Source organism: Mandrillus leucophaeus, unplaced genomic scaffold (genome assembly GCF_000951045.1).
Source record: "Mandrillus leucophaeus isolate KB7577 unplaced genomic scaffold, Mleu.le_1.0 Scaffold422, whole genome shotgun sequence".
NCBI lineage: Eukaryota > Metazoa > Chordata > Mammalia > Primates > Cercopithecidae > Mandrillus > Mandrillus leucophaeus.
Window position 1 is genome coordinate 205,347 of NW_012104499.1, and position 25,376 is coordinate 230,722.

Genomic DNA, 25,376 nt, shown 5'->3' on the forward strand with positions numbered 1-25,376 from the left:
TCAAAAGCCTTTTCTGCATCTATTGAGATAATCATGTGGTTCTTGTCTTTGGTTCTGTTTATATGCTGGATTATGTTTATTGATTTGCGAATGTTGAACCAGCCTTGGTAGATGCCTATTTTAAACTTAATGAAACAAGTACAAAGAAACACAAAGAGATTTTTTCAAGTTCACTAAAGAATTCAGTAGTAAGGCCTGGAAATGAAAAACAGATATAATTTTGTGCTTATAGAGTATATCAAATTTTGTTAGAATAAATTCTGCATGATTTTTCATAACATTTTATCTTTGTACTTCACATATTCCAATTTATATGAAGCTTCTCCTTGAAAGGGCACCACATGCTATACAAAATGAAACATGTTTATTTTTGGTTAATAATTCTCAGGGGTCATAATGTGCTTGATAAACACATTATATACAGAATCACAAAAAGACGGTGGGACTTGAAGCCTGGGATTTCTATCATTAAAACAGATGGGGAAACATCTGGCATATTCCATAACATCAGTCACACAGTACCCTCTCACTAATGCCACAGAAGACATCAATTTCACAATACTGGGTCATTGACTAAATTTCAGGCAATGTCATTCAGGTAAATTGTGAAAGATTTAGATATTTGCAAAGGAAAAGTATTTTATAAACAGTAATATACATTTATGAAATGCCTTACAAATATTATCTCAGTTCGTCCTCATAATTCTTAGTGGTAAATATCTTCATTTCAAAGATGAGGGCACTGAGGTTCAGAGAGATTGTCTTGTCTAAGCCAAAGAGCAGAGTCAGGATTCAAACTCAGCTCTGTCCCACTCCAGTGCCAATACACCACACTGCTTCCTAAACATTTAACTACTTTTTTCAAAACAAGAACATTAGAGGGGGAAAAAATCAAACAAGAACTTACTTGTTGGAAAGAAAAAATTCAGCAGAGCTTCCGATGCGTAATCTTCTTCCAGAGATTGGTCATTAGTGTTTTCACTGTTTTGCAGGATATACCCACTTGGAAGCACAAAATATGAGGGCCCTGAAGAAGAAGTAAAATTATTAATCCCAACATATAAAGCATATATCACTTTCAATGACCCTTTAATAGTAATTACCTTTGCTTAAATTAATTATAGAAAGTCAAATAGCTAACAGATATACTTTCATCTCCTAACAACTTATTATTAATAATCAGAATGCAATTTTGTTGTGAAACTGAAAAAGTGTTAAATTTGCAAATGCTTAAGCTATAGGCTGACACATCCCATTGTTGTAAACTGATTTACAATAGTAAACTTGCCTCTGACAAACAGTATTAAGAGGCCTAATCAATTGATGAGCTGAAAACAGTATGTATTCCAACTAAGTCAGATCCCATCACAGAAAACCTTAGAAAATATGTTGGCTTAGATATATATTGATAAAAATCAAGGCCTTACATACAGTAAAACCTTCCTTATCTTTCTTTCTCACTATTTTAAGGAACTGGTTTTCAGTCTTATTTACACAATTCCCTCCTACATAAGAGAAGAGGATAACACAGATTTGTCCATAGCATTAAATATTTCCCAAAGCTATCTTTAATAATGTCACAGAATTCTATTATATGGCTCTATTATAATTGAGTTAGCAATTTCTCCATAAGAAGACATTCAGGTTGTTTAAAATTTATTGATGTTATAAAGAATACTGCAATGATTATCATTACATTATCATTAGCTTGCAATAATTATCATTACATTTTCATTAGCTTGCAATGATTATCGTTGAAGCTTTATATATTTGCAAATACTCATGAAAAATTACTTAAGATAAATTCTTAAGGCATGGTGCTTGAATATGTCCAAATTACCCTCCAGCATAGTTACCCCAAAATACACTTCTACCAGTAGTACAGGCAAGTGCTAGTTTTCTCAAACCTCTCTGTTTTTTATTATTTGCCAATTTGATGGCCAAAATGAAACAAAATATCCTTTGTTTTAATTTGCAACTTTCATAATCAGTGAGCTTACATCTTTCGCATTGTGTTGCACAGTAGAGAACTTAAATCTTAATCTGCCACATATTTAAAATATTTTTTTCAAGGTAATTGGTTATCCTTACATTTTTTATGGTGTTTGGGAAGCTCAGAAACTTAAAATTTTATATGTAATTAAATCTATCAATCTCTTCCTTTATCATTTTTACCTCTATAAAGGCATTCTATACTCTAATACTAACAACATTTTCATGGTTGTACTTTTTAAATTTAAATATTTAATACACCTGGAGTATATTTTTTGCAGTGTGTTATGGAGTAGGGATACAATTTTTCCAGCAGTCCTAAGGCCCTTTATTAAATCCATCCTTTTCTATTATACTTATGATAATGTCATCATATTCTAAATCCTTACATAATCATAGATCTGCTTCTTGACTTTCTATTCTGTTCCACAAATCTATCTATTCATGTGCCAATACTAATGTTATTGTTTATTTTATCTTTTCTTATTTTTTTTTTTTTTGAAACAGAGTCTCACTCTGTTGCCCAAGATGGAGTGCAATGGTGCAACCTCAGCTCACTGCAACCTCTGCCTCCCTAGTTCAAGTGATTCTTGTGCCTCGGTCTCCCAAGTAGCTGCGATTACAGGCATGCGCCAACATGCTCAACTAATTTTTGTATTTTTAGTAGAGACAGGATTTCACCATGTTTCCCAGGCTGGTATCAAACTCCTGATCCCAGGTGATCCACCTATCTTGGCCTCCATAAGCCACAGCACCCAGCCTATCTTATGTCATTATGTTTTAATAACTGATCTGGTAATCTTTTGATTGTCTCTATTATCAAATTTTATTTTCAGCTCTGAGAATTTTTTAGATGAACCTTAAAATCATTTTGTCAAGCCAAAAAAAATTTCTAAATTTTACGGTAATTATGTTCACTTATTTATCATTCATTCAAAAATCATTTATTGTGTGTCCCGTGTGCTAGGCATGAATTCAATTAAATGTGGACTCATTTGGAGAGAACTGATAATGTTACAAAATTTTTTCACCTAAGTAGTTTTGTTTCTCCATTCAAGTCTCTTTTTATGTCCCTGAATAAGGTTTATCATTGTATTCAGATAGGCTCTGCACTTTTCTTAGTACATTTATTCCCAGGCATCATATATATTTTGTTGTTTTGTGAATATAATCCATTTCACCACATTTTCTAGTGGATTGATGGTATGTAAGAGAGCTATTGATTTTTATACATGTATTTTCTTACTACCTTAGTTAACTCTCATTAGTTCTCATTGTTCTTCAGTGTCATTCCAGATAGACAATCATATTATCACTAAATATAGATGACTTTGTCTCCTTTCTGTACAATATTAACAGCTGAATTATTTTTCTTCTTTCACTGCATTGCCTAGAAATGTTTAAACTATGTTGATTAATAACCATAACAATGGACGTTCTTGAATCTTTCCTGACTTTAATGGGAATGTGCTAGTATTTCATAATTAAGTATAATGTTGGCTGCTGGTGTAAGATAGATACCCTTTATTAAATTAAGGATGTATTTCTCTAGTTGTGGTTTTCTACAAATTTTCTGTTATTATTTTGTTTCATTTTGAATCAGGGATAGAACTGGGGTTCTATCAAATCCTTTTAATATTTACTGCCATGATGATCTTTCCCCCTGCCTATTAATTATTGAATACTATTAATATATTTGCCAATATTAAAATATTCTTGCATTCCTGAGCAAAGTCCACAAGTGCTAATGTTTTATATAGGATTCATGATTCAACATTCCTACATTCCTAAGTGAAGTGTGTCTTTAGTTTTCTTTTGTGTGCTACATTTGTAAATTTTGGCATGAGAGTTATACCTGCTTCTTAAAATAACCTAGGAAGCTTCCTGTTGTTTTTTCTAGACTAAAACAGATGAAACAATGTAGGAATGATTTGATCCATTAAAGGTTTGGGAAAACTCATCCAGAAAAAGTCTGAGTCTTTATTTTTTGGAGAGGGGTAGTTCTTTATCTTTTACTTCATGGTCACAGTTAATTTTGTTATTTTTATTTTGCTAGGAAATCATCTATTTACAAAGCAATTATTAGTATGGAATTTATCCATTTCTTCTAGATTTTCTAGTTTATTTGCATAGAGGTGTTTACAGTATTCTCTGATGGCAGTTTGTATTTCTCTGGGGTCGGTGGTGATACCTCCTTTATCATTTTTTATTACATCTATTTGATTCTTCTCTCTTTTCTTCTTTATTAGTCTTGCTAGCGGTCTATCAATTTTGTTGATCTTCTCAAAAAAACAGCTCCTGGATTCACTGATTTTTTGAAGGGTTTTTTGTGTTTCTATCTCCTTCAGTTCTGCTCTGATCTTAGTTATTTCTTGCCTTCTGCTAGCTTTTGAATGTGTTTGCTCTTGCTTCTCTAGTTCTTTGAATTGTGATGCTAGAGTGTCAATTTTAGATCTGCCCTGCTTTCTCTTGTGGGCATTTAGTGCTATAAATTTCCCTCTACACACTGCTTTAAATGTGTCCCAGAGATTCTGGTATGTTGTATCTTTGTTCTCATTGGTTTCAAAGAACATCTTTATTTCTGCCTTAATTTCATTATGTACCCAGTAGTCATTCAGGAGCAGGTCGTTCAGTTTCCATGTAGTTCAGCGATTTTGACTGAGTTTCTTAGTCCTGAGTTCTAGTTTGATTGCACTGTGATCTGAGAGACAGTTTGTTATAATTTCTGTTCTTTTACATTTGCTGAGGTGTGCTTTACTTCCAACTATGTGGTCAATTTTGGAGTAATTGCGATGTGGTGCTGAGAAGAATGTATATTCTGCTGCTTTTGGGTGGAGAGTTCTGTAGATGTCTTCTTGGTGCAGAGTTAGGTCTTCTTGGTGCAGAGTTGAGTTCAATTCCTAGATATCCTTGTTAACTTTCTGTCTCGTTGATCTGTCTAATGTTGACAGCGGGGTGTTAAAGTCTCTCATTATTATTGTATGGGAGTCTAAGTCTCTGTGAAAGTCTCTAAGGACTTGCTCTATGAATCTGGGTGCTCCTGTATTGGGTGCATATATATTTAGGGTAGTTAGCTCTTCTTGTTGAATTGATCCCTTTACCATTATGTAATGACCTTCTTTGTCTCTTTTGATCTTTGATGGTTTAAAGTCTGTTTTATCAGAGACTAGGATTGCAACCCCTGCCTATTTTTGTTTTCCATTTGCTTGGTAGATCTTCCTCCATCCTTTTATTTTGAGCCTATGTGTGTCTCTGCATGTGAGATGGGTCTCCTGAATATAGCAAACTGATGGGTCTTGACTCTTTATCCAATTTGCCAGTCTGTGTCTTTTAATTGGACCATTTAGTCCATTTACATTTAAGGTTAATATTGTTATGTATGAACTTGATCCTGTCATTGTGATATTAGCTGGCTATTTTGCTCGTTAGTTGATGCAGTTTCTTCCTAGCATCGATGGTCTTTACATTTTGGCATGTTTTTGCAATGGCTGGTACCGGTTGTTCCTTTCCATGTTTAGTGCTTCCTTCGGGATCTCTTGTAGGGCAAGCCTGGTGGTGACAAAATCTCTGAGCATTTGCTTGTCTGTAAAGGATTTTATTTCTCCTTCACTTATGAAACTTAGTTTGGCTGGATATGAAATTCTGGGTTGAATATTCTTATCTTTAAGAATGTTGAATATTGGCCCCCACTCTCTTCTGGCTTGTAGAGTTTCTGCCGAGAGATCTACTGTTAGTCTGATGGGCTTCCTTTTGTGGGTAACCCGACCTTTCTCTCTGGCTGCCCTTAAGACTACTCACTGTAATATTTAAAACTCCTTTATATCAATGATAATATCTTCTTTCTCATTTTAATGAGAGCAACTTCCATACACACACATTTGAATGTGTACTCTCACAATGAACTCTATTATAACTGTTAAATCAAGCTAAATTATATTATACAAATGCTTTGTATTTTTATTTTTTCTGTCAAGGACTAAAAGATAAATATTAAAGTATCTCACCATGACTGTGGTTTTGATGATTTCTACTTAATTTCTAAAACTATTTGTTTCATATACTCCGACAATGCATATTCAATCATGACAATTTTATCTTCACAATATATTATACCTTGGCAATATTAAAAATAATCCATTTTTTCCTGCTTGTTTTCTACTAATGCTTACTCATTACTGAACACCTACTATATTCTATGCTTTGAGGACATATCAGTGAACAAGTCAGACAAGATCCCTGCCTTCATGGAGCTTACTACAATGCAGTGGAGAAGACAGACAAAAAGTAAGTCAACTAACAAATTAAATAATTACAAATTGTAATCAGTGCTATGAAGAAAGTGGATACTGATACAGAATAAAGGAGAGGGCTACTTTAAATGGGAGCCAGTCTCTCTGAGTAGATGATAATTAAGTGGGGAAAAAAAAAAGGCTAGAAGTAGCTGGCTGAACAAAGGGCCTGGGAGTGTGCTTCCAGCACAAGGACAAGAAATGAGATTAATATTGTTAGGCACACTTTGCCAGATCAGAGAACCCTGTCCCACATGACATGAGAAGGGAGCTACAGATGGAAGAGACCTTGACAAGACCTTTGTTCCATATTTCTGTTTGTTTGCTCAGTGTCCCCCTTCGTCAATTTGCTGTCCTTGTTGCCACTTGATTCAGCACACCATCCGAAGTAAGTGTTGGCTGACAGTAGCACACCGAGGCCTGAGTCTCCATTCTAAGTTATATTCAGCAAGTTATGCGTTCTCTGGAGTTCCTCTAGAATATTAATCCCTCAACTTAGAGTCCCCAACTCAGAGTGCCCTAGCCCCCAGTCCCTGCTGGACAGGCTTGCCGTTGGCTTCACATGAAACACAAGTTGCTGTGATTTCTCTCCGTCATGTTTTTATCTTTCAGAGAACCCTCCAAGTTTCTGGCATATAGATGACAGATGGAACCTTTCTAGGTTCTCCAGGTTTTCACCCTTTATAGCTTTTTCGGTCATTACAATGGGCATTTGAAATGAAAGTGACAATTAAACATCTTAACTCAGATAAGCAACATCAGTGGCAGTCTCAACCATAAGTCTAGAATATATTATACCCTGCCCTCCACCTCTGATTTCTTCCATACTCTGAAAGACAATTATTTTTAAACTAACTTGAGCAGTACGTCTCAAAGCGTAGTCTATCACTAGTAGTACATAAGAATTTTAGGTAGAACATAGATGAATATTTATGAATATATTAATGTTTGCTATGAGTTTATTTGAAAGTGTAGAAGAAAAAAATATGAGTAAAATATCAAACCTACCATGACATCAAACACGACTGACATGACTTGTCATATGGCAAATCTTTATAAACTTTGTTTTTTTTAATATTTTGAGTTCTGGGATACATGTGCAGAATGTGCAGGTTTGTTACATAGATATACACGGACCATGGTGGTTTGCTGCACCCATCAACCCATCATCTACATTAGGTAATTCTCCTAATGCTATCCCTCCTCTAGCCCCCGACCTCCTGACATCACACGCTCTCGTGTGTGATGTTCCTCTCTCTGTGTCCATATGTTCTCATTGTTCAACTCCTACTTATGAGTGAGAACATGCAGTGTTTAGTTTTCTGTTCCTGTGTTAGTTTACTGAGAATGATGGTTTCCAGCCTCATCCATGTTCCTGAAAAGGACATGAACTCATTTTTTTTATGGCTGCATAGTATTCCATGGTGTATATATGCCACATTTTCTTTATCCAGTCTATCATTGATATGCATTTGGGTTGGTTCCAAGTCTTTGCTATTGTAAATAGTGCTGCAATAAACATACATGTGCATGTGTCCTTATAGTAGAATGATTTATAATCCTTTGGGTATATACCCAGTAATGAGATTGCTGGGTCAAATGGTATTGCTGGTTCTAGATCCTTGAGGAATTGCCACACTGTCTTCCACAATGGTTGAACTAGTTTACAGTCCCACCAACAGTGTAAAAGCGTTCTTATTTCTCCACATCCTCTCCAGCATCTGTTGTTTCCATACATTTTAATGATTGCCATTCTAACTGGCGTGAGATGGTATCTCATTGTGGTTTTTATTTGCATTTCTCTGATGACCAGTGATGATGAGCTTTTATTCATATGTTTGTTGGCCACATACATGTCTCCTTTTGAGAAGTGTCTGTTCATATCCTTTGCCCACTTTTTGATGGTTTTTTTTTTTTTTCTTGTAAATTTGTTTAAGTTCTTTGTAGATTCTGGATAGTAACCTTTTGTCAGATGGATAGATTGCAAAAATTTTCTCCCATTCTATAGGTTGCCTGTTCACTCTGATGAGAGTTTCTTTTGCTGAGCAGAAGCTCTTTAGTGTAATTAGATCCCATTTGTCAATTTTGGCTTTTGTTGCCATTGCTTTTGGTGTTTTAGTCATGAAGTCTCTGCTCATGCCTATGTCCTGAATGGAACTGTCTAGGTTTTCTTCTAGGGTTTGTATGGTTTTAGGTCTTACACTTAAGTCTTTAATCCATCTTGAGTTAATTTTTGTATAAGGTGTAAAGAAAGTGTCCAGTTTCTGTTTCCTGCATATGGCTAGCCAGTTTTTCCAGCACTATTTATTAAATAGGGAATCCTTTCTCCATTGCTTGTTTTTGACAGGTTTGTCAAAGATCAGATGGTTGTAGATGTGTGGCATTACTTCTGAGGCCTCTGCTCTGTTCCATTGGTCTATATGTCTGTTTTGGTACCAGTACCACGCTGTTTTGGTTACTGGAGCCTTGTAGTATAGTTTGAAGTCAGGTAGTGTGATGCCTCCAGCTTTATTCTTTTTGCTTAGGCTTTATAAACTTTAATCCCTGTTCTTTCTTCCCTGGGATGATTGTCTCCTTTTCCTCTTTAACTCTCTCCAAAGTCTCCCATCAGCCAGCACACAAGCCTTTTTCTCAGGTCTTCCTCTCTACCCAAACAGCCTCCGGCCTTTTTCCCCTCCGCCATTTTTTTTCATATAAAGAATAATTTCATCCTCTTGGCCTCTAATTTGCATCTTTACACTCATTAGCATGTTCAGCAAATAAAAGATTAGGAGTCAGCCTTTTAAATTGGTAGTAGAAAATAGTAAAGAACCAATTACGTTTCCTTGTCACAAAGAATTTTTATTTTTAAATTTCCCTGTTACAAATGAAAGACTAAAAATCTAACTACATTTCAACAGAAAAGAAACACCAGACTCAGTGCAAACAGAGAGTTTCATCTATATGTGACTTGTGCAGTCAAACAGGGCCCCACACTTGGGGAGCTCCATGCTTAGTTTAATGTTCTGCTATCACCATTTTGAAATCCATAAATTTTGAATGAGACATCTTGTATTTTCATTTTACAAATTATGTTGCCCCCTCCCACCCCACTCGCCCACTCTGGTGTGAGGTCTAATAGATGAGAAACTGAATGACAGGGTGGGGAGACAGGAAGAGCAGTGGCTAACTGTATCAGTATCTAAAGGATTTTACTGGGGCTTTAAGTTCAGGGTCTACCTATGCCACTGTCTTTCTGGGTGTTGGCCTCAAACAGACCTGAGTTTGCATACTGGCTCTGCCACATACTAGCTGGTGAACTTGAGCATGTCAGTAAACTTCTCGTTGCCTCAGTTTACTCATCTGCAAAATGGTGATATTTATTTTGAAGTGTTATAAGGATTAAATGATGTCACATGTGAAGTGTTTAATACAATGCAAAACAAATAGTTTGTTACGTGACTTTCATTGTTTATTTTTATTGCTTACAATTTTAAATTTAATATCATTACTTTGTTTTAAGGATATTTATTTTTATTAATAATGTTAATAGCAAATATGGTCAACTTTCCATTTATAACTATGGTACAGTTCCCTTTTTAAAGAAATATATTAATGTAAAAAAGTAAGGTAGCCTAAAGGGAATTATGAATGACTGGTATCATCAAGATAACCAAGCATTCTGACTGAAAGGAGAAATGCCCACTTAGTGAAATTTCTTCATTTTTTCGACAAGATAACTGAAGCCTAAAGAGGTAAAATGACTCATCAAAGGTCCACAGCAAGTTAGTGTGAACAATCGGGGCAACCTAGATCTCCTAATTCCTAGCTTAGGGCTCCTAGCTTGAAAGGAGTGAACAGAAGAAATGCTTACCTAGTGAAATTTCTTCATTTTTTCAACAAGATAGCTACAGCCTGAAGAAGTAAAATGACTCATCAAAGGTCATACAGCAAGTTAATGTGAACAATCAGGGCAACCTAGATCTCCTGATTCCTAGCTTAGGGCTCCTCCAACTACACCACATGTACACGGGGTTAAAGCAAAAGCTAGCCTTGTGCTCAATTAGGTACATGGCAGGCAGCCAGACTTTCTATGTGTAATGCCTCATTCACTCTGCAAGGATATTAGATAAATAAGGTATTCTAATAAAATGATACAGAAACTAGTTACTGGGATTTGTCCATGGAGCTAAGGCAATTTGAAAATATTACCTACTGGTCCATCTTTATTTCTCGTTTTTTAAATTTCCCTAAAAAGGATGAGCAGTTAGGACTGACTGAATAGGTTACAGATAATTGGTGGGATCAAACTCCCAGTCCCCAATTTGCTTGTCTCCTCATCCTGTATGCCACTGGTCTGTATGTCTTTTGCATAAATATAACCGGAAAGGCAATGTGGCTTGGGAATGCAAATGACAATACAAACTGGAGGGATATCCCAGAGTTACCTCAGGTCACTCAACTTCGATTCCTCTCAGTAGCATTAAATGTAAGAGAACTCACTGGGGTCTGTCTAGAAACGAAAAAGGGAATTTTAATGTCAGAACCATATGTTTTGCTTTCGCCATAATTCTACAGGACCATGGACAATTATTTTACCTTCTGATGTATATTAGTTTTCTAGGGCTGTTGTAACAACATACCATAAACTGGGTGACTTAAAACAGAAATTTATTGTTTCACACCTCTGGAGGCTAGAAGTCCAAAATCAAGGTGTTAGTAGGGCTGTTTCCTTCTGAGGATTGTGAGGAAAGTCCTCTCCTTGGCTTGCAGATTGAAATAGTCTTTCCTGTATAGGTGTCTGTCTCTGTGTCCAAGTTTCCCCTTTTTTATAAGGACACCATTCATAGTGAATTAAAATACACTCCAGATGACCTCATTTTAACTTGATTATCTCTATGAAGACCTTATCTCCAAATAAGATCACAAATAAGGTATTGGGGTTAAAATTGCAACTGTTTTTGGTGAGGGGACACGATTCACCCCATAACACAGTGCATTTTGTTATGTTAATTAAGTGAAATAATTTTAAATGCAAATTAAATTTAATTCATACAGTCACATATTACCTCCTGAGAATCTGGGAAATCTAACAATATAAAGAATGAATCATGGATTATTTTAGGAGAAAACATGTTAGACCTATAATGGAAAAAGTACTCCTGGAAATAAAGAAATCACACTGAATTAGACAGTATTCTTTTTTGTTGTGGGAGTTCTACTCAAAATAGAAATAGAAAATGAAGAACTCACTGACTAAGAAAAAATATACAATTTATAGTTTTGTTTTTCAGCTTACTTTTTTAGAGGATAAGAAGACTTTTAGTATTGTACTATTACAAATTCAGTAATTCAGAATTACTTTGGTGTTTTAGATAAATAGTAGAAATAAACCTGAATACTTTGTGGTAATACTATGATTTGTAAATGATCATTAAAAATATCTTAACATTTTTTCAAAGAACAGAAATCATATTTTCTAACTTATTTCAAATAATTGATAAGACACAGCATATATTTTATTTAACTTCGAATTTCATTCCTCACAAAAACCTATAAACCCATGTAGTTGTGACATAGTGTATAGAAGTCTCCATTCTTTTTAGCTGTGATGCCATTGCCCAATCTTTACCTCCCTCTTTGACTGTGGGTGGACCTTGGTTGAGAAGATGGAAAACCTCTAGGGAGGGCACAGAGAAAGAAGCCATTGAGATTAGATGTGGGGATGCTGAAGTCTTTGGGCTTGGGTCTGGAGCTCAAAGGCAGGAGACTGTGGGAAATCTAAGGCCTTTGTGCAGATGAGAACATGAAATACATTTGTGAGGGGGTTGGGAGAAAAGGCATGCTATTGTGGGTAATACAGAGAAAGCTGTTTTGAGAAAACCATCTGAGACTTAGGAAGGTTATGGAGGGAAAGAAGGGTGTAGGAAAAGGAAAAGCAGTTCAGGTTGGGAGAATCTGGAGGAGGAGGGAAAGACTTTGAGAGAGGCACATGAGGCAGAAAGATCATTAAGTAGAAGGAAGAAAAGGAGGCTTTTGGGGAAGAATTGGAAAGTGCCTTTGGATGGTAAAGGAAGGAAAACCTGAGTGAGGAGAAGAACTTTTGGAGAGCTGAAAGTAGGCTTCTGAAGGGGAGTGAGTAAAGGCCTGGAGGAGGGTAAATAAAGAGATAGGGGAAGGAATTTGAGGGAGAGAGGCAAGGCCTTAGTGAAGGTGGCTTAGAGAGGGAGAGGATGATATAAGGTAAAAGAAGGGAAGTAAGGGAGTGAAGACTTTAAGAGAGAGGAGAAAAGGGCTCTGTGAGATAAGGAATGAAAAGCTTTTGAGAGAAGGCCTGTGAAGTGGGCAAAGGAAAGTCATTGTGGGGAGGTGAGAAATGAAAGGACCTTGACTGAAGGACAAGAAAAACTTTTGGAATGGTGATGAAGGAGGGAAGGCATTTGTGAGGGTAAAAAAGGGAAGGCCTTTGTGATAAGTGAAGGAGGGAAGTTTTTTGGGAAAGGAGATGAGGAAGTTAGGGTTTTGTGAGGGGACTTGAGGGAAGAAGGCCTTTGAGCAGGGAGGGAAGTCAACTGTGAGGGTAAAGAAAGCAGGAAAGGCAACCATAAAAGAAGGTAAGGTCTTTGTGAGGGGAGGCGAAAGGGGTTAGAATTTTGTTAGGGGAGAGCATGGAAAGAAGATTTTGGTAGAGGAGAAGAAGGAGGGTATACCTTTGTGAGGAGAGATAAGGGAGGTTAGAACTATATAAGCAAAGGTGAGACAGGGAATGTATTGGTGAGAGAAGAAAGGACTATGAAGAGGAGACGAAGGGGGTTATAATTTCATGAGGGAGGTGAGAGAAGAAAGGCCCTTGTGAGAAGAGATGAGGGAGGAAGGTCTTTGTGAAGGAAGACAAGGAATTTTAGTGGAGAGTTGAGGAATTAAAGGCCTTCATGACTGAGGTGAGAAAAGGAAGCACTTTGTCAGAAGAAGTGTGATAAGAAGCCTTTAGAGGGAGATAAAGGAAGGCATTTGTGAGTGAACATGCGGGAGGGTAGGACTCTGTGATGGAAGGTGAGTAAAGAAAGGCTTTCGTGAGGGGAAATGAGCAAGGAAAGACTTTTGTGAAGGGAAGTGACTGAGGAAATTTGTGTAGTGAAGTACGGGAGGTTAGCAAGTGAGGTTAGGGGTAGAAAAGTTTTAAGAGAGGAGATGATGGAGGTTAGTACTTTGAGTGGTGCGGTGAAGAAGGTTAGTCCCATGTGATGGAGATACTGAAAAGAAGACCTTGGGAGAGATGAGGGAGGAAAGCCGTCTATGAGAGAAAGTCATTTCTGAAAAGAGGGAACGAAAAGGTAGTACTTTGTGAAGGGAGGTTAAGGAGGGAAGACTTTTCAAAGAATACTTATAAAAAGTAAAGAGATTGAAACACTAAACGAAATTTCCCTTGCAATAGAGAAGTTATAGTTAACAATAATTTGTTTTATATTTCAAAATAGCTAGAAGAAAAGAATTGGAATGTTCCCAATACAAAGATAAATTTTTGAGGTAACGGATATCTCAATTACCTGGATTTGATCACTACACATTGTGTATACATATTAAAATATCACGTGTACTCCAAAAATACATACAACTATGATATATCAATATAAAAATACAAAAACAGGGGCATCTGCTGGCAAGATGGTTGAAAAGGAACAGCTCTGGTCTGCAGCTCCCAGCAAGACCAATGCAGAAGGTGGGGGATTTCTGCATTTCCAATTGAGGTACACTGTTCATCTCATTGGGACTGGTTAGGCAGTGGGTGAAGCCCATGGAGGGTGAGTAGAAGCAGAGTGGGGTGTTGCCTTACCTGGGAAGTGCAAGGAGCAGAGGCCTCCCTTTTCCAGCCAAGTGAAGCTATGACGGACTGTGCTATCTGGCCCAGATACTATGCTTTTCCTATGGTTTTTGCAGTCCGCAGACCAGGAGATTCCCTCATGTGCCTACACCACCAGGGTCCTGGGTTTCAAGCACAAAACTGGCAGCTGTTCAGACAGACATGGAGCTAGCTGCAGGAGTTTTTTTTTTTTTTTCCTTAGCCCAGTGGCACTTGGAACCCCAGTGAGACAGAACCTTTCACTCTCCTGGAAAGGGGACTAAAGCCAGGGAGCCAAGCCAGTGGCTCCAACTCCCACAGAACCCAGCAAGCTAAGAAAGACTGACTTGAAATTCTCCCTGCCAGCACAGCAGTCTGAAATCAACCTGGGACGACTGAGCTTGGTGTGGGGAGGGGCATCCACCATTACTGAGGCTTGAGTAGGCAGCTTTCCCCTGACTGTGCTAAGGACTGGGTGGAACTCAAAATAGTGCGGCAAAGCAGCTGTGGCCAGACAGCCTCTCTAGATTGCTCTTCGCTGAGCAGGGCGTCTCTGCAAGAAAGGCAGCAACCCCAGTCAGGGGCTTATAGATACAACTCCCATCTCGCTGGGACAGAGCACCCGAGGAAAGGGGCAGCTGTTGGCGCAGCTTCAGCAGACTTAAACGTTCCTACCTGCCGCCTCTGAAGAGAGCAGTGGACCCTGACAAGGAGGATTCTACAAGCACAGCACTCGAGCTCTGCTAAGGGACAGATGGCATCCTCAAGTGGGTCCCTGATCCCTGTGGCTCCTGAGTGGGAGAGGCCTCCCAACAGGGGTTGAGAGGTGCCTCACACAGGAGAGAGCTCTGGCTGGCATCAGGCTGGTGCCCCTCTGAGACAAAGCTTCCAGAGGAAGGAGCAGAAAGCAATCTTTGCTGTTCTGCAGCCTCCACAGGTGATACCCAGGAAAACAGGGTCGGGGTGAACCTCCAGCAAACTACAGCAGACCTGCAGCAGTGGGGCCTGACTATTAGAAGAAAAGCTAACAAACAGGAAGCAGTAACATCAACATCAGCAAAAAGAACACCCACACAGAAATCCCATCCAAAGGTCTTCAGTCTCCAAGATCAAAGGTAGATAAATCAACAAAGATGAGAAAAAAAACAGTGCAAAAATGCTGAAAATTCCAAAAACCAGAATGCCTCTTCACCTCCAAATGATCACAACTCCTCTCTGGCAAGGGCACAAAACTGGACAGAGAATGAGTTTGATGAATTGACAGAAGTAGGCTTCAGAAGGTGGGTAATAACAAACTCCTCTGAGCTAAAGGAGCATGTTCTAACCTAATGCAAGGAAGCTAAGAACCTTGACAAAAGGTTACAGGAACTGCTAACTAGAATAAACAGTTTAGAGAAGAACATAAATGAACTGATGGAGCTCAAAAACACAACACGAGAACTTCGTGAAGCATACACAAGTATCAATAGCCAAATCAATCAAGAAGAAGAAAGGATATCAGAGATTGAAGATCAACTTAATGAAATATGGCATGAAGACAAGATTAGAGAAAAAAGATTGAAAAGGAATGAACAAAGCCTCCAAGAAATATGGGACTATGTGAAAAGACAAAACCTACGTTTGATTGGGATCCTTGAAAGTGACAGGGAGAATGGAACAAAGTTGGAAAACACTTCAGGATATTATCCAGGAGAACTTTCCCCAACCTAGCAAGACAGGCCAACATTCAAATGCAGAAAATAGAGAGGACACCACAAAGATACTCCTCGAGAAGAGCAACCCCAAGACACATAATCATCAGATTCACCAAGGTTAAAATGAAGGAAAAAATGTAAAAAATGTTAAGGGCAGCGTTACCTACAAAGGGAAGCCCATCAGACTAACAGCAGGTCTCTCTGCAGAAACCCTAGAAGCAGAATAGAGTGGGGGCCAATATTCAACATTCTTAAAGAAAAGAATTTTCAACCCAGAATTTCATATCCAGCCAAACTAAGCTTCATAAGCGAAGGAGAAATAAAATACTTACAGACATGCAAACGCTAAGGGATTTTTGTCACCACCAGGCCTGCCTTACAAGAGTACCTGAAGGAAGCACTAACTATGGAAAAGAAAAACCAGTACCAGCCACTGCAAAAACACGCCAAAATATAAAGACCAATTACACTATGAAGAAACTGCATCAACTAATGTGCAAAATAAACAGCTAGCATCATGATGATAGGATCAAATTCACACATAACAATATTAACCTTAAATGTAAATGGGCTAAATGTCCCAATTAAAATACACAGACTGGCAAATTGGACGGAGCCAAGATCCACTGATGTCCTGTATTCAGGAGACCCATCTCACATGCAAAGACATACACAGTCTCAAAATAAAGGGATGGAGAAATTTTACCAAGCAAATGGAAAGCAAAAAATAAATAAATAAATAAAAAATAAAAAAGCAGGGGTTGGAATCCTAGTCTCTGATAAAACAAATATAAACAAAAAAGACAAAGAAGGGCATTACATAATGGTAAAGGGGATCAATCAGTGCAAAAAGAAGAGCTAACTTTCCTAAATACATATGCACCCAATACAGGAGCACCCAGATTCATAAAACAAATTCTTAGAGACCTACAAAAAGACAGATTCTCACACAATAATAGTGGGAGACTTTAATAACCCACTGTCAATATTAGACAGAACAATGAGACAGAAAATTAACAAGGATATTCAAGACTTGAACTCAGCTCTGGACCAAGCAGACCTAACAGACATCTATAGAAGACTCTACCCCAAATCAACAGAATATACATTCTTCTCAGCACCACAAAATAATAAGAGCTATTTATGACAAACCCATAGCCAACATCATACTGAATGGACAATAGCTGGAAGCATTCCCTTTGAAAACCGGCACAAGACAAGGATGCCCTTTCTCGCCACTCCTATTCAACATAGTATTGGAAGTTCTGGCCAAAGCAATCATGCCAGAGAAAGAAATAAAGGGTATTCAAATAGGAAAAGAGGAAGTCAAATTGTCTCTGTTTGCAGACCACATGATTGTATATATTTAGAAAACCCCATCATCTCAGCCCCAAAACTCCTTAAGCTGATAAACAACTTCAGCAAAGTCTCAGGATACAAAATCAATGAGCAAAAATAACATGCATTCCTATACACCAATAATAAACAAGCAGAGAGCCAAATCATGAGTGAACTCCAATTCACAATTGCTGCAAAGAAAATAAAATATTTAGGAATACAACTTACAAGGAACATGAAGGACCTCTTCAAGGAGAACTACAAACCATTGCTCAAGGAAATAAGAGATGACACAAACAAATGGAAAAAGAAATTCCACGCTCATGGATAGGAAGAATCAGTATCATGAAAATGGCCATACTGCCCAAAGTAGTTTATAGATTCAATGGTACTCCCATCAAGATACCATTGGCTTTCTTCACAGAACTAGAAAATACTACTTTAAATTTCATGTGGAACCAAAAAAGAGCCTGTGTAGCCAAGACAATCCTAAGCAAAAAGAACAAAGCTGGAGGCATCACACTACCTGACTTCAAACTATACTACAAGACTCCAGTAACCAAAACAGCATAGTACTGGTACCAAAACAGATATATAGACCAATGGAACAGAGCAGAGGCCTCAGAAATAACACCCCACATCTACAACCATCTGATCATTGACAAACAAGCAATGGGGAAAGGATTCTCTATTTAATAAATGGTGTTGGGAAAACTGGCTAGCCATATGCAGAAAACAGAAACTGGACCCCTTCCTTACACCTTATACAAAAGTTAACTCAAGATGGATTAAAGACTTAAAACCATCAAAACCCTAGAAGAACACCTAGGCAATACTATTCAGGACACAGGCATGGGCAAAGACTTCATGACGAAAACACCAAAAGCAATGGCAACAAAAGCCAAAGTTGAGAAATGGGATCTAATTAAAGTAAAGAGCTTCTGCTCAGCAAAAGAAACTATCATCAGAGTGAACAGGCAACCCACAGAATGGGATAAAATTTTTGCAATCTATCCATCTGACAAAGGTCTAATAACCAGAATCTACAAGGAGGTTAAACAAATTTATAAGAAATAAATAAACAACCCCACTAAATGTGGGTGAAGGACATGAACAGACACTTCTCAAAAGAAGACATTTATGAGGCCAACAAATATATGAAAAAAAAGCTCAACATCACTTGTCACTAGAGAATGCAAATAAAAACCACAATGAGATACCATCTCACGCCAGTTAGAATGGCAATCATTACAAAGTATGGAAACAACAGATGCTGGTGAGGAAGAAACAGAAACACTTTTACACTGTTGGTGGGAGTATAAATTAGTCCAACCATGTGGAAGACAGTGTGGCAATTCCTCAAGGATCTAGAACCAGAAATACCATTTGACCCAGCAATCTCATTACTGGGTATATACCCAAAGGTTTATAAGTCATTCTACTATGAAGACACATGCACATACATGTATGCTTATTGCAGCACTATTTACAATAGCAAAGACTTGGAACCAACCCAAATGCCCATCAATGATAGACTGGATAAAGAAAATGTGGCACATAGACACCATGGAATACTATGCAACCATAAAAAAGAATGAGTTCATGTCCTTTTCAGAGACATGGATGAGGTTGGGAACTATCATCCTCAGCAAACTAACACAGGGACAGAAAACTAAACACCGTATGTCCTCAATCTTAAGTGGGAGTTGAACAATGAGAAGACATGGACACAGGGAGGGGACCATCACACACCAGTGCCTGTCGGGGGGTGGGGGGAAAGGGGAGGGAGAGCGTTCTGACAAATACTGCTTAAAACCTAGTTGACAGGTTGATAGTTGCAGCAAATCACCATGGCACATGTATGTCTATGTAACAAACCTGCACGTTTTGCACATGTATCCCAGAACTTTTTTAAAGTAAAAAATAAAAAAATAAAACAATAAAAATAAAATGTTTCAACAAAAAAAGGTCTAGGAACAGATGGCTTCACTGGTAATTTCTACCAAATTTTTAAAGAAGAATTAACATCAATCTTTCTCAAAATCTTCAGCAACAATACTTCTTAACTCATTCTAGGAGTTCAGTAGTAACCTGATCCCAAGGGCAGAAAAAGACACCACAAGAAAACTGCAGACCAATATCGCTTATGAATATAGATACAAAATTATCCTGCAAAATACTAGCAAACCAAATGCAACAGCATATTACAAGGATTATACGCAATGACTGTAAAGTGGAGTTCATCCCACTAATCTAAAGATGGTTCAACGTAAGAAAATCAGTCAACATAATACACAAAGGGAAACAATTTCATATCTCAATTGATACAAAAAACGCATCTGACAAAATCTAAAACCCTGTCATAATAAAATCACTCAGCAATCAAGGAACAGAATGAATCTTACTTAACATGATGAAGAGCTGATGAACAGCTAACATTATAACCAATGTTGAAAAACCGAAAGCTTCCTCTAAAACATGGATGCCTGCTTTCATCACTGCTATTCAATATTGTGCTGGAAGTTTTAGCAAGAGCAATTAAGCAATAAGAAGAAATAAATGGCATGAAAATCGGAAAGTAAAAAGTAAAACTCTCTCTATTTACAGATAACATGATTCTATATCTAGAATATCCAAAAAGTCCACAGAAAACTTACTAGAGCTAATAAATTAATTTCGTAACTTTACAGGTACGAGACAAACAGGTAAAAATCAGCCGTGTTTCTATACACCACCAATGTACAAGTTGAAAAGAAAAAGGAAACCATTCCATTTGCAATAGCATACAAAAGAATAAAATATCTAAAAATAAATGTAACCATGGAAGTTAAAGACTTGTAAACTGAAAATTACAAAACATTACCGAAATAAATTAAAGAAAGCATTAATAAATGTAAAGACATTTTGTGGTCACAGATTGGAATACTTAATATTGTTAAGATGGCAGTACTTCCAAAGTGATCTACAGATTCAATGCCAACTCTATCAACATTCCAATGGCCTTTTCGCAGAAATGGAAAAGCTGACTCTCAAATTTATATAGAGTTGTTAGTGGCCATGAATACACAAAAAAATATGGATAAAGAAGTACGAAAATGATGGACTCACACATTCCAATTTCTAAACTTGCTATAAAGCTACAGTAATCAAAAGAATGTGATACCAGCATAGAGACAGATACATAGACCAGAATAAAATTGAGAGTACAGAACTAAATCTATAAATCCATAATCAACTGATTTTTGAGAAAGCTGCCAAGAGCACTCAATTGAGGAAAAAATCGTCTCTTCAACAAGTGGTGCTGGGACAAATGGTTATCCACATGCAAAAGAATGAAGTTGGACCCTTAACATACACCATATGCAAAAATCAACTCAAAATGGATCAGCAATCTGAATATAAGAGTTAAAATCATAAAACTCTTAAAAGTAAACATGGGAGTAATCGTCATGACCTTGGATTTGACAATGGATTATTAGATATGACTCCAAAACACAAGCAACCAAAGACAAAATAGATAAACTGAGCTTTCTCAAAATTAAAAACATTTTTACATCAAAGGACATTATCAAGAAAGTGAAAAGACTACCCACAGAATGGGAGGAAACATTTACAAATCAGGTATCTGATAAGGATTCAGTATCCAGAATATATAAAGAATTATTAAAGCTCAACAGCAAAACCACAAACAATCCAATTAAAAATGGTCAAATAATTTGAAAAGACATTTCTCCAAAGATGTACAAAAGGCCAGCAGGCATATAAAAACATGTTCAAAGTCATTAGGCATTAGGAAAATATAAATCAAAACCATAATGAGATACTACTTCACTCCCACTATGATGGCTATAATTTATAACAAGCGGGACAGATAACATATATTGGTGAAATTGAAGCCTTCAAACATTGTTAATGGAGATGTAAAACGGTTCAACCACTTTGTAAAACAGTGTGGGACTTCCTCAAAAAGATCAACGGAGTTCCCATACGATCCAGCAATTCTACTCCTAGAGAACTCAAAACACGTCTACACAAGAACTTGTACACAAATGCTCATAGCAGTATTGTTCATAATAGGCCCAAAGTGGAAACAACCCAAATTCGGTAAATTTCAAAAACTAGATAAAAATATAGTATACCCCTACAATGGAATACGAATCAGCCATAAAAAGGAAGGAAGTAGCCTTATGGATTGGGGAATTGGAAGTAACTGGTTCATGGGTGTGGGTTTTAATTTGGGGTGGTTAAAATATTTTGGAACTACATGAGGTGATGGTTGCACAACATTTAAATGAATTAAATTCCTTTAATTTTCACTATAAAGTAGTTAATTTTATGTTATGTGAATTTCACCTCAATTTTATTATTATTATTATTATTATTATTATTATTATTATTATTTTGAGACGGAGTCTTGCTCTGTCACCCAGGCTGGAGTGCAGTGGTGTGATCTCGGCTCACTGCAAGCTCCGCCTCCCGGGTCCATGCCATTCTCCTGCCTCAGCCTCCGGAGTAGCTGGGACTACAGGCCCCTGCCACCACACCCGGCTAATTTTTTTGTATTTTTAGTACGGACGGGGTTTCACAGTGTTAACCAGGATGGTCTCAATCTCCTGACCTTGTGATCCGCCCCCCTCGGCCTCCCAACGTGCTGGGATTACAGGCATGAGCCATGGCACCTGGCCTTTTTCTTTTTTTTTTGAGACTGAGTCTCTGTCACCAAGGTTGGAGTGCAGTGGTGCAATCTCAGCTCACTGCAACCTCGGCCTCCCAGGTTCAAGCAATTCTCCTGTCTCAGCCTCCCAAGTAGCTGCAACTACAGGTGCATGCCACCACGACCAGGTAATTTTTTTGCATTTTAGTAGAGACGGGGCTTCACCTTGTTGCCCAGGCTGGTCTTGAATTCCTGAGCTCAGGCAATCCGCCCGCCTCGGCCTCCCAAAATGTTGGGATTACAGGCGCGAGTCACTGCGCCCGGCCCTATTTTTTTTTTTTAGAGGGAGTCTCACCATGTTGGCTCACTGCAACCTCCGCCTCCCGAATTCAAGCGATTCTCCTGCCTCAGCCTCCCGAGTAGCTGGGATTGCAGGCGTGTGCCACCATGCCCGGCTAATTTTTTTATTTTTAGTAGAGATGGCGGTTTCACCATGTTGGCCAGGCTGCTCTTGGACTCCTGACCTCAAGTGATCCGCCTGCCTCGGCCTCCTGAAGTGCTGGGATTACAGGTGTGAGCCACCGCGCCTGGTCCTCAACTTTTAAAAAGCGGTGACAAAGAAGGTTAGTACTTTGTGGTGGGAAGTGTGAGGAAGGAAAGGCTTTTGTTAGGGGAAGTCGGGGAGGGAAAGTCTTTTAGAAGTGAGTTTAGGCGGGAAAGACTTCCTGCGGCCAGGTGAGAGAGGGCAGGCCTTTGTAAGGACTGCTGAAGATGGGGCCATAAAGGCCTTAGGGAGGAGAGAGGACAGGAAGGGGCAGGAAGGCCTACAGTTGGTGCCGGTGCATCGCCACACCCCACCCCCTCTCCCTACCCCTCCCCCCCATTTCCCCGCCTGGCCTGAGCCAGCACTCACCAGAGCACACGTAGTAGCACACCAACAGCAGGATCCAGATGGAGAGTATGAGCATCCCGCAGGGTTTGCTGACCCACATCTTTAGAGATTCCCGCCATCCTGGCTGAGGCCTGTCAGCCATGGCGGCCTCGTACCCGGGATGGCTGCTCTCGGGATTCGACCCAGTTGCCGCCACCTCATAAGTTGCCGGCTGTAAGTGAGCCACACGCATGGCATGGCGACTTGACCTATTCCTCCCCTTCGCTTGCCTCCTATCTGAAGGCATGGCTCCGGGTGCCGCCTCGCTGAGACGCCGCCTCACTGCCCAACTGTCCGTGACCCAGAAGCTTCCGGGGCAGTCCCTGACCCAGAAGCTTCCGGGGCAGTCCCTGACACAAAAGCTTCCGGGGCAGTCCGTGACTCAGAAGCCAATGGGGCAGTGACTCTCGCGTGGCATGTGCTAACTCTCGCGGGGCTGAAACTGATTCCTTCACGATGACGTCTTCTGCTTCATTCCACAGGCGCAGACCCTTACAACCACGTGGCCAGTGGTTGGTGAACCCTCACACTCCCACTGAAAGCCTGGCACATAGGTGCTTGCTAAATGCTTGTGGAACAAGTGAACGGGGCTTCAGGCCTGGACCAGTGGCATGACTGCTTGTCATAGATCAACAAAAAGGAATAACTCGGATTCTGACTCCATTCTTCCTCATTCCTAGAGTGCACATTGTAGTGTCCGGTCACTACAGTTCGTCATTACAGCGCTCACGACAGCAGCTGCTAGCCAAATGTGGCTATTTAAGTGCAAGTTTCAATTACTTAAAATTAAATGAAATTAAGAAAAGAGTTCCTCAATCACAGTAGTCACTTTAACAAGTGCTCAATAGCCGCATGTGGCTCATGGCTGCCATCCTGGACACTGGCAATATGATTTTTTTTTTATTTCTTTTCTTTTTTTTTTTTTTTTTGAGACGTAGTCTTGCTGTCTCCTAGGCTGGAGTACAGTGGGGCGATCTCAGCTCACTGCAAGCTCCACCTTCCTGGTTCACGCCATTCTCCTCCCTCAACTTCTCAAATAGCTGGGATTACAGGAGTGCGCCACCACGCCTGGTCAATTTTTGTATTTTTAGTAGAGATAAGGTTTCACCATGTTGGCCAGGCTGGTCTCGAACTCCTAACCTCTGGTCATCTGCCCACCTCAGCCTCCCAAAGTGCTGGGATTACAGGCGTTAGTCACCGCGCCCTGCTGGAGGGTTTTCATCATGGCAAAAAGTTGTTTTGGGCAGTGCTGGATGTGAAGAGTGACTAGTGAATATCATAGATATTCAATAGATTATTACACTTTAGTAGAAGCTTTGAGTGTTAGACAAAATGCTGTGTGCCTTATGAAACCTTAAAACTGAGTTACAAATAAATAAAACAATACAACAACATGAGAACAAATAATGTGTGAGGAACACTGAAAAGTTACTAAAATCATTTACGCTTTATTGCCAAAATTACTACCCATGAACTGGGTGGCTCTAAGTAAATGCCTTCCTCCAACTAGGCCTTGGTGCCTCATGTGTAAAATGGAAGGGTTGGACATTGTTTCTAGACCCCCTTTTGGCTCTAAAATCTGACCCTTGGGCAAACTCCCGTTACCTTCCTTGGTTTGGGCACACCTGCAAAAGGACTGTGTAGGTATTGCTTCCATAACTGTTAGCTTACCACATTCTAGTTTACAAAGGATATGAAAACCACCCCAACTGCATTTCCATCCTTATTCGTAATTATACGCACTTTCCGTTTCTACTAATTTTATTCTATTGTTATTTCCAGTGTTCCTAAGCATCCCACAGAGGAAGGGAGAAGCAAGGCTTCCTATTCCAATAATTCTTGAAACTTGGCACACTCCATCCATCCCTGCCCCATGCCCAAGAGCCATTCATAATGCCGTTTAGTTTATCAAAGAGTCTAACAGGAAAAGAACCCACTTTCCTTCTATATTTTTTTAAATCCTTTTTTTGGCTTCAGCTTTTCCAAAACTAATTTGATGAGAGGATTGTTATCACACAAAACATTTATTAATAGCTTCTGAAACTGCTGCTTGCAACTGTGAGGAACCGTGAAGTATCTGAGATTTTACTCTTCTTTCAAGTAGCAAGGTAACTAGTTGCAGTTTTATAGATGCTGGCAGAAGATGCAAGACAATTGAGTCAGAGACAAAGGACAAAAGCTCTCCTGAGACATGCAGAAACTCAACAAATCCATGGAAAATTGCCTCCCAACAGCAGCCTTGTTCATATCATAGCACAGGTGGAAAATTATCATATGACCAGACACCGCATAGCCACCCTGAGGTCTCAGATCAAGCTAGAGCACGCAATTGGGAACTGGGCTCTTTGCCATCTCACAGGTTGAACTCTCTTTGCCTTAGTTTCCCCCTTTTACCAATTATGGGCTGTGGATAGCACGATTGTGAAGATACCATTCAGCTCTGGCATGCTATGACTCATACTTGACTGTAGCATTTGAGATTGCTGCAAACCCGTGAGGCATGGCAGTTCTACTACAATGCAATCCACGTTATACCATTAGAAACCCAAATTACTAACAGGAACTCAAAGGATAAAATCCCTAAGATTACATCTCAGCACTTCCTGGCTTACACAACACTAATTCGAGATTGAGGCCACACACACACACACGAACACAC

General features: G+C 38.9%; 1 protein-coding gene across 1 annotated transcript in view; it reads right to left on the reverse strand.

The window, feature by feature from the left end:
• FMR1NB (fragile X mental retardation 1 neighbor) overlaps positions 1-23,091 on the reverse strand; it is a 46,923-nt gene extending 23,832 nt beyond the window's left edge. Inside the window, exons 1-2 of the mRNA XM_011993017.1 lie at positions 22,700-23,091; positions 908-1,027 (exon numbers count right to left, since the gene is read on the reverse strand). Coding sequence (XP_011848407.1) covers positions 908-1,027; positions 22,700-22,964 — 385 coding nt within the window. The 5' untranslated portion in view covers positions 22,965-23,091. The remainder of the gene's footprint in view (positions 1-907; positions 1,028-22,699) is intronic.
• Between the last annotated feature and the right edge of the window lie 2,285 nt (positions 23,092-25,376).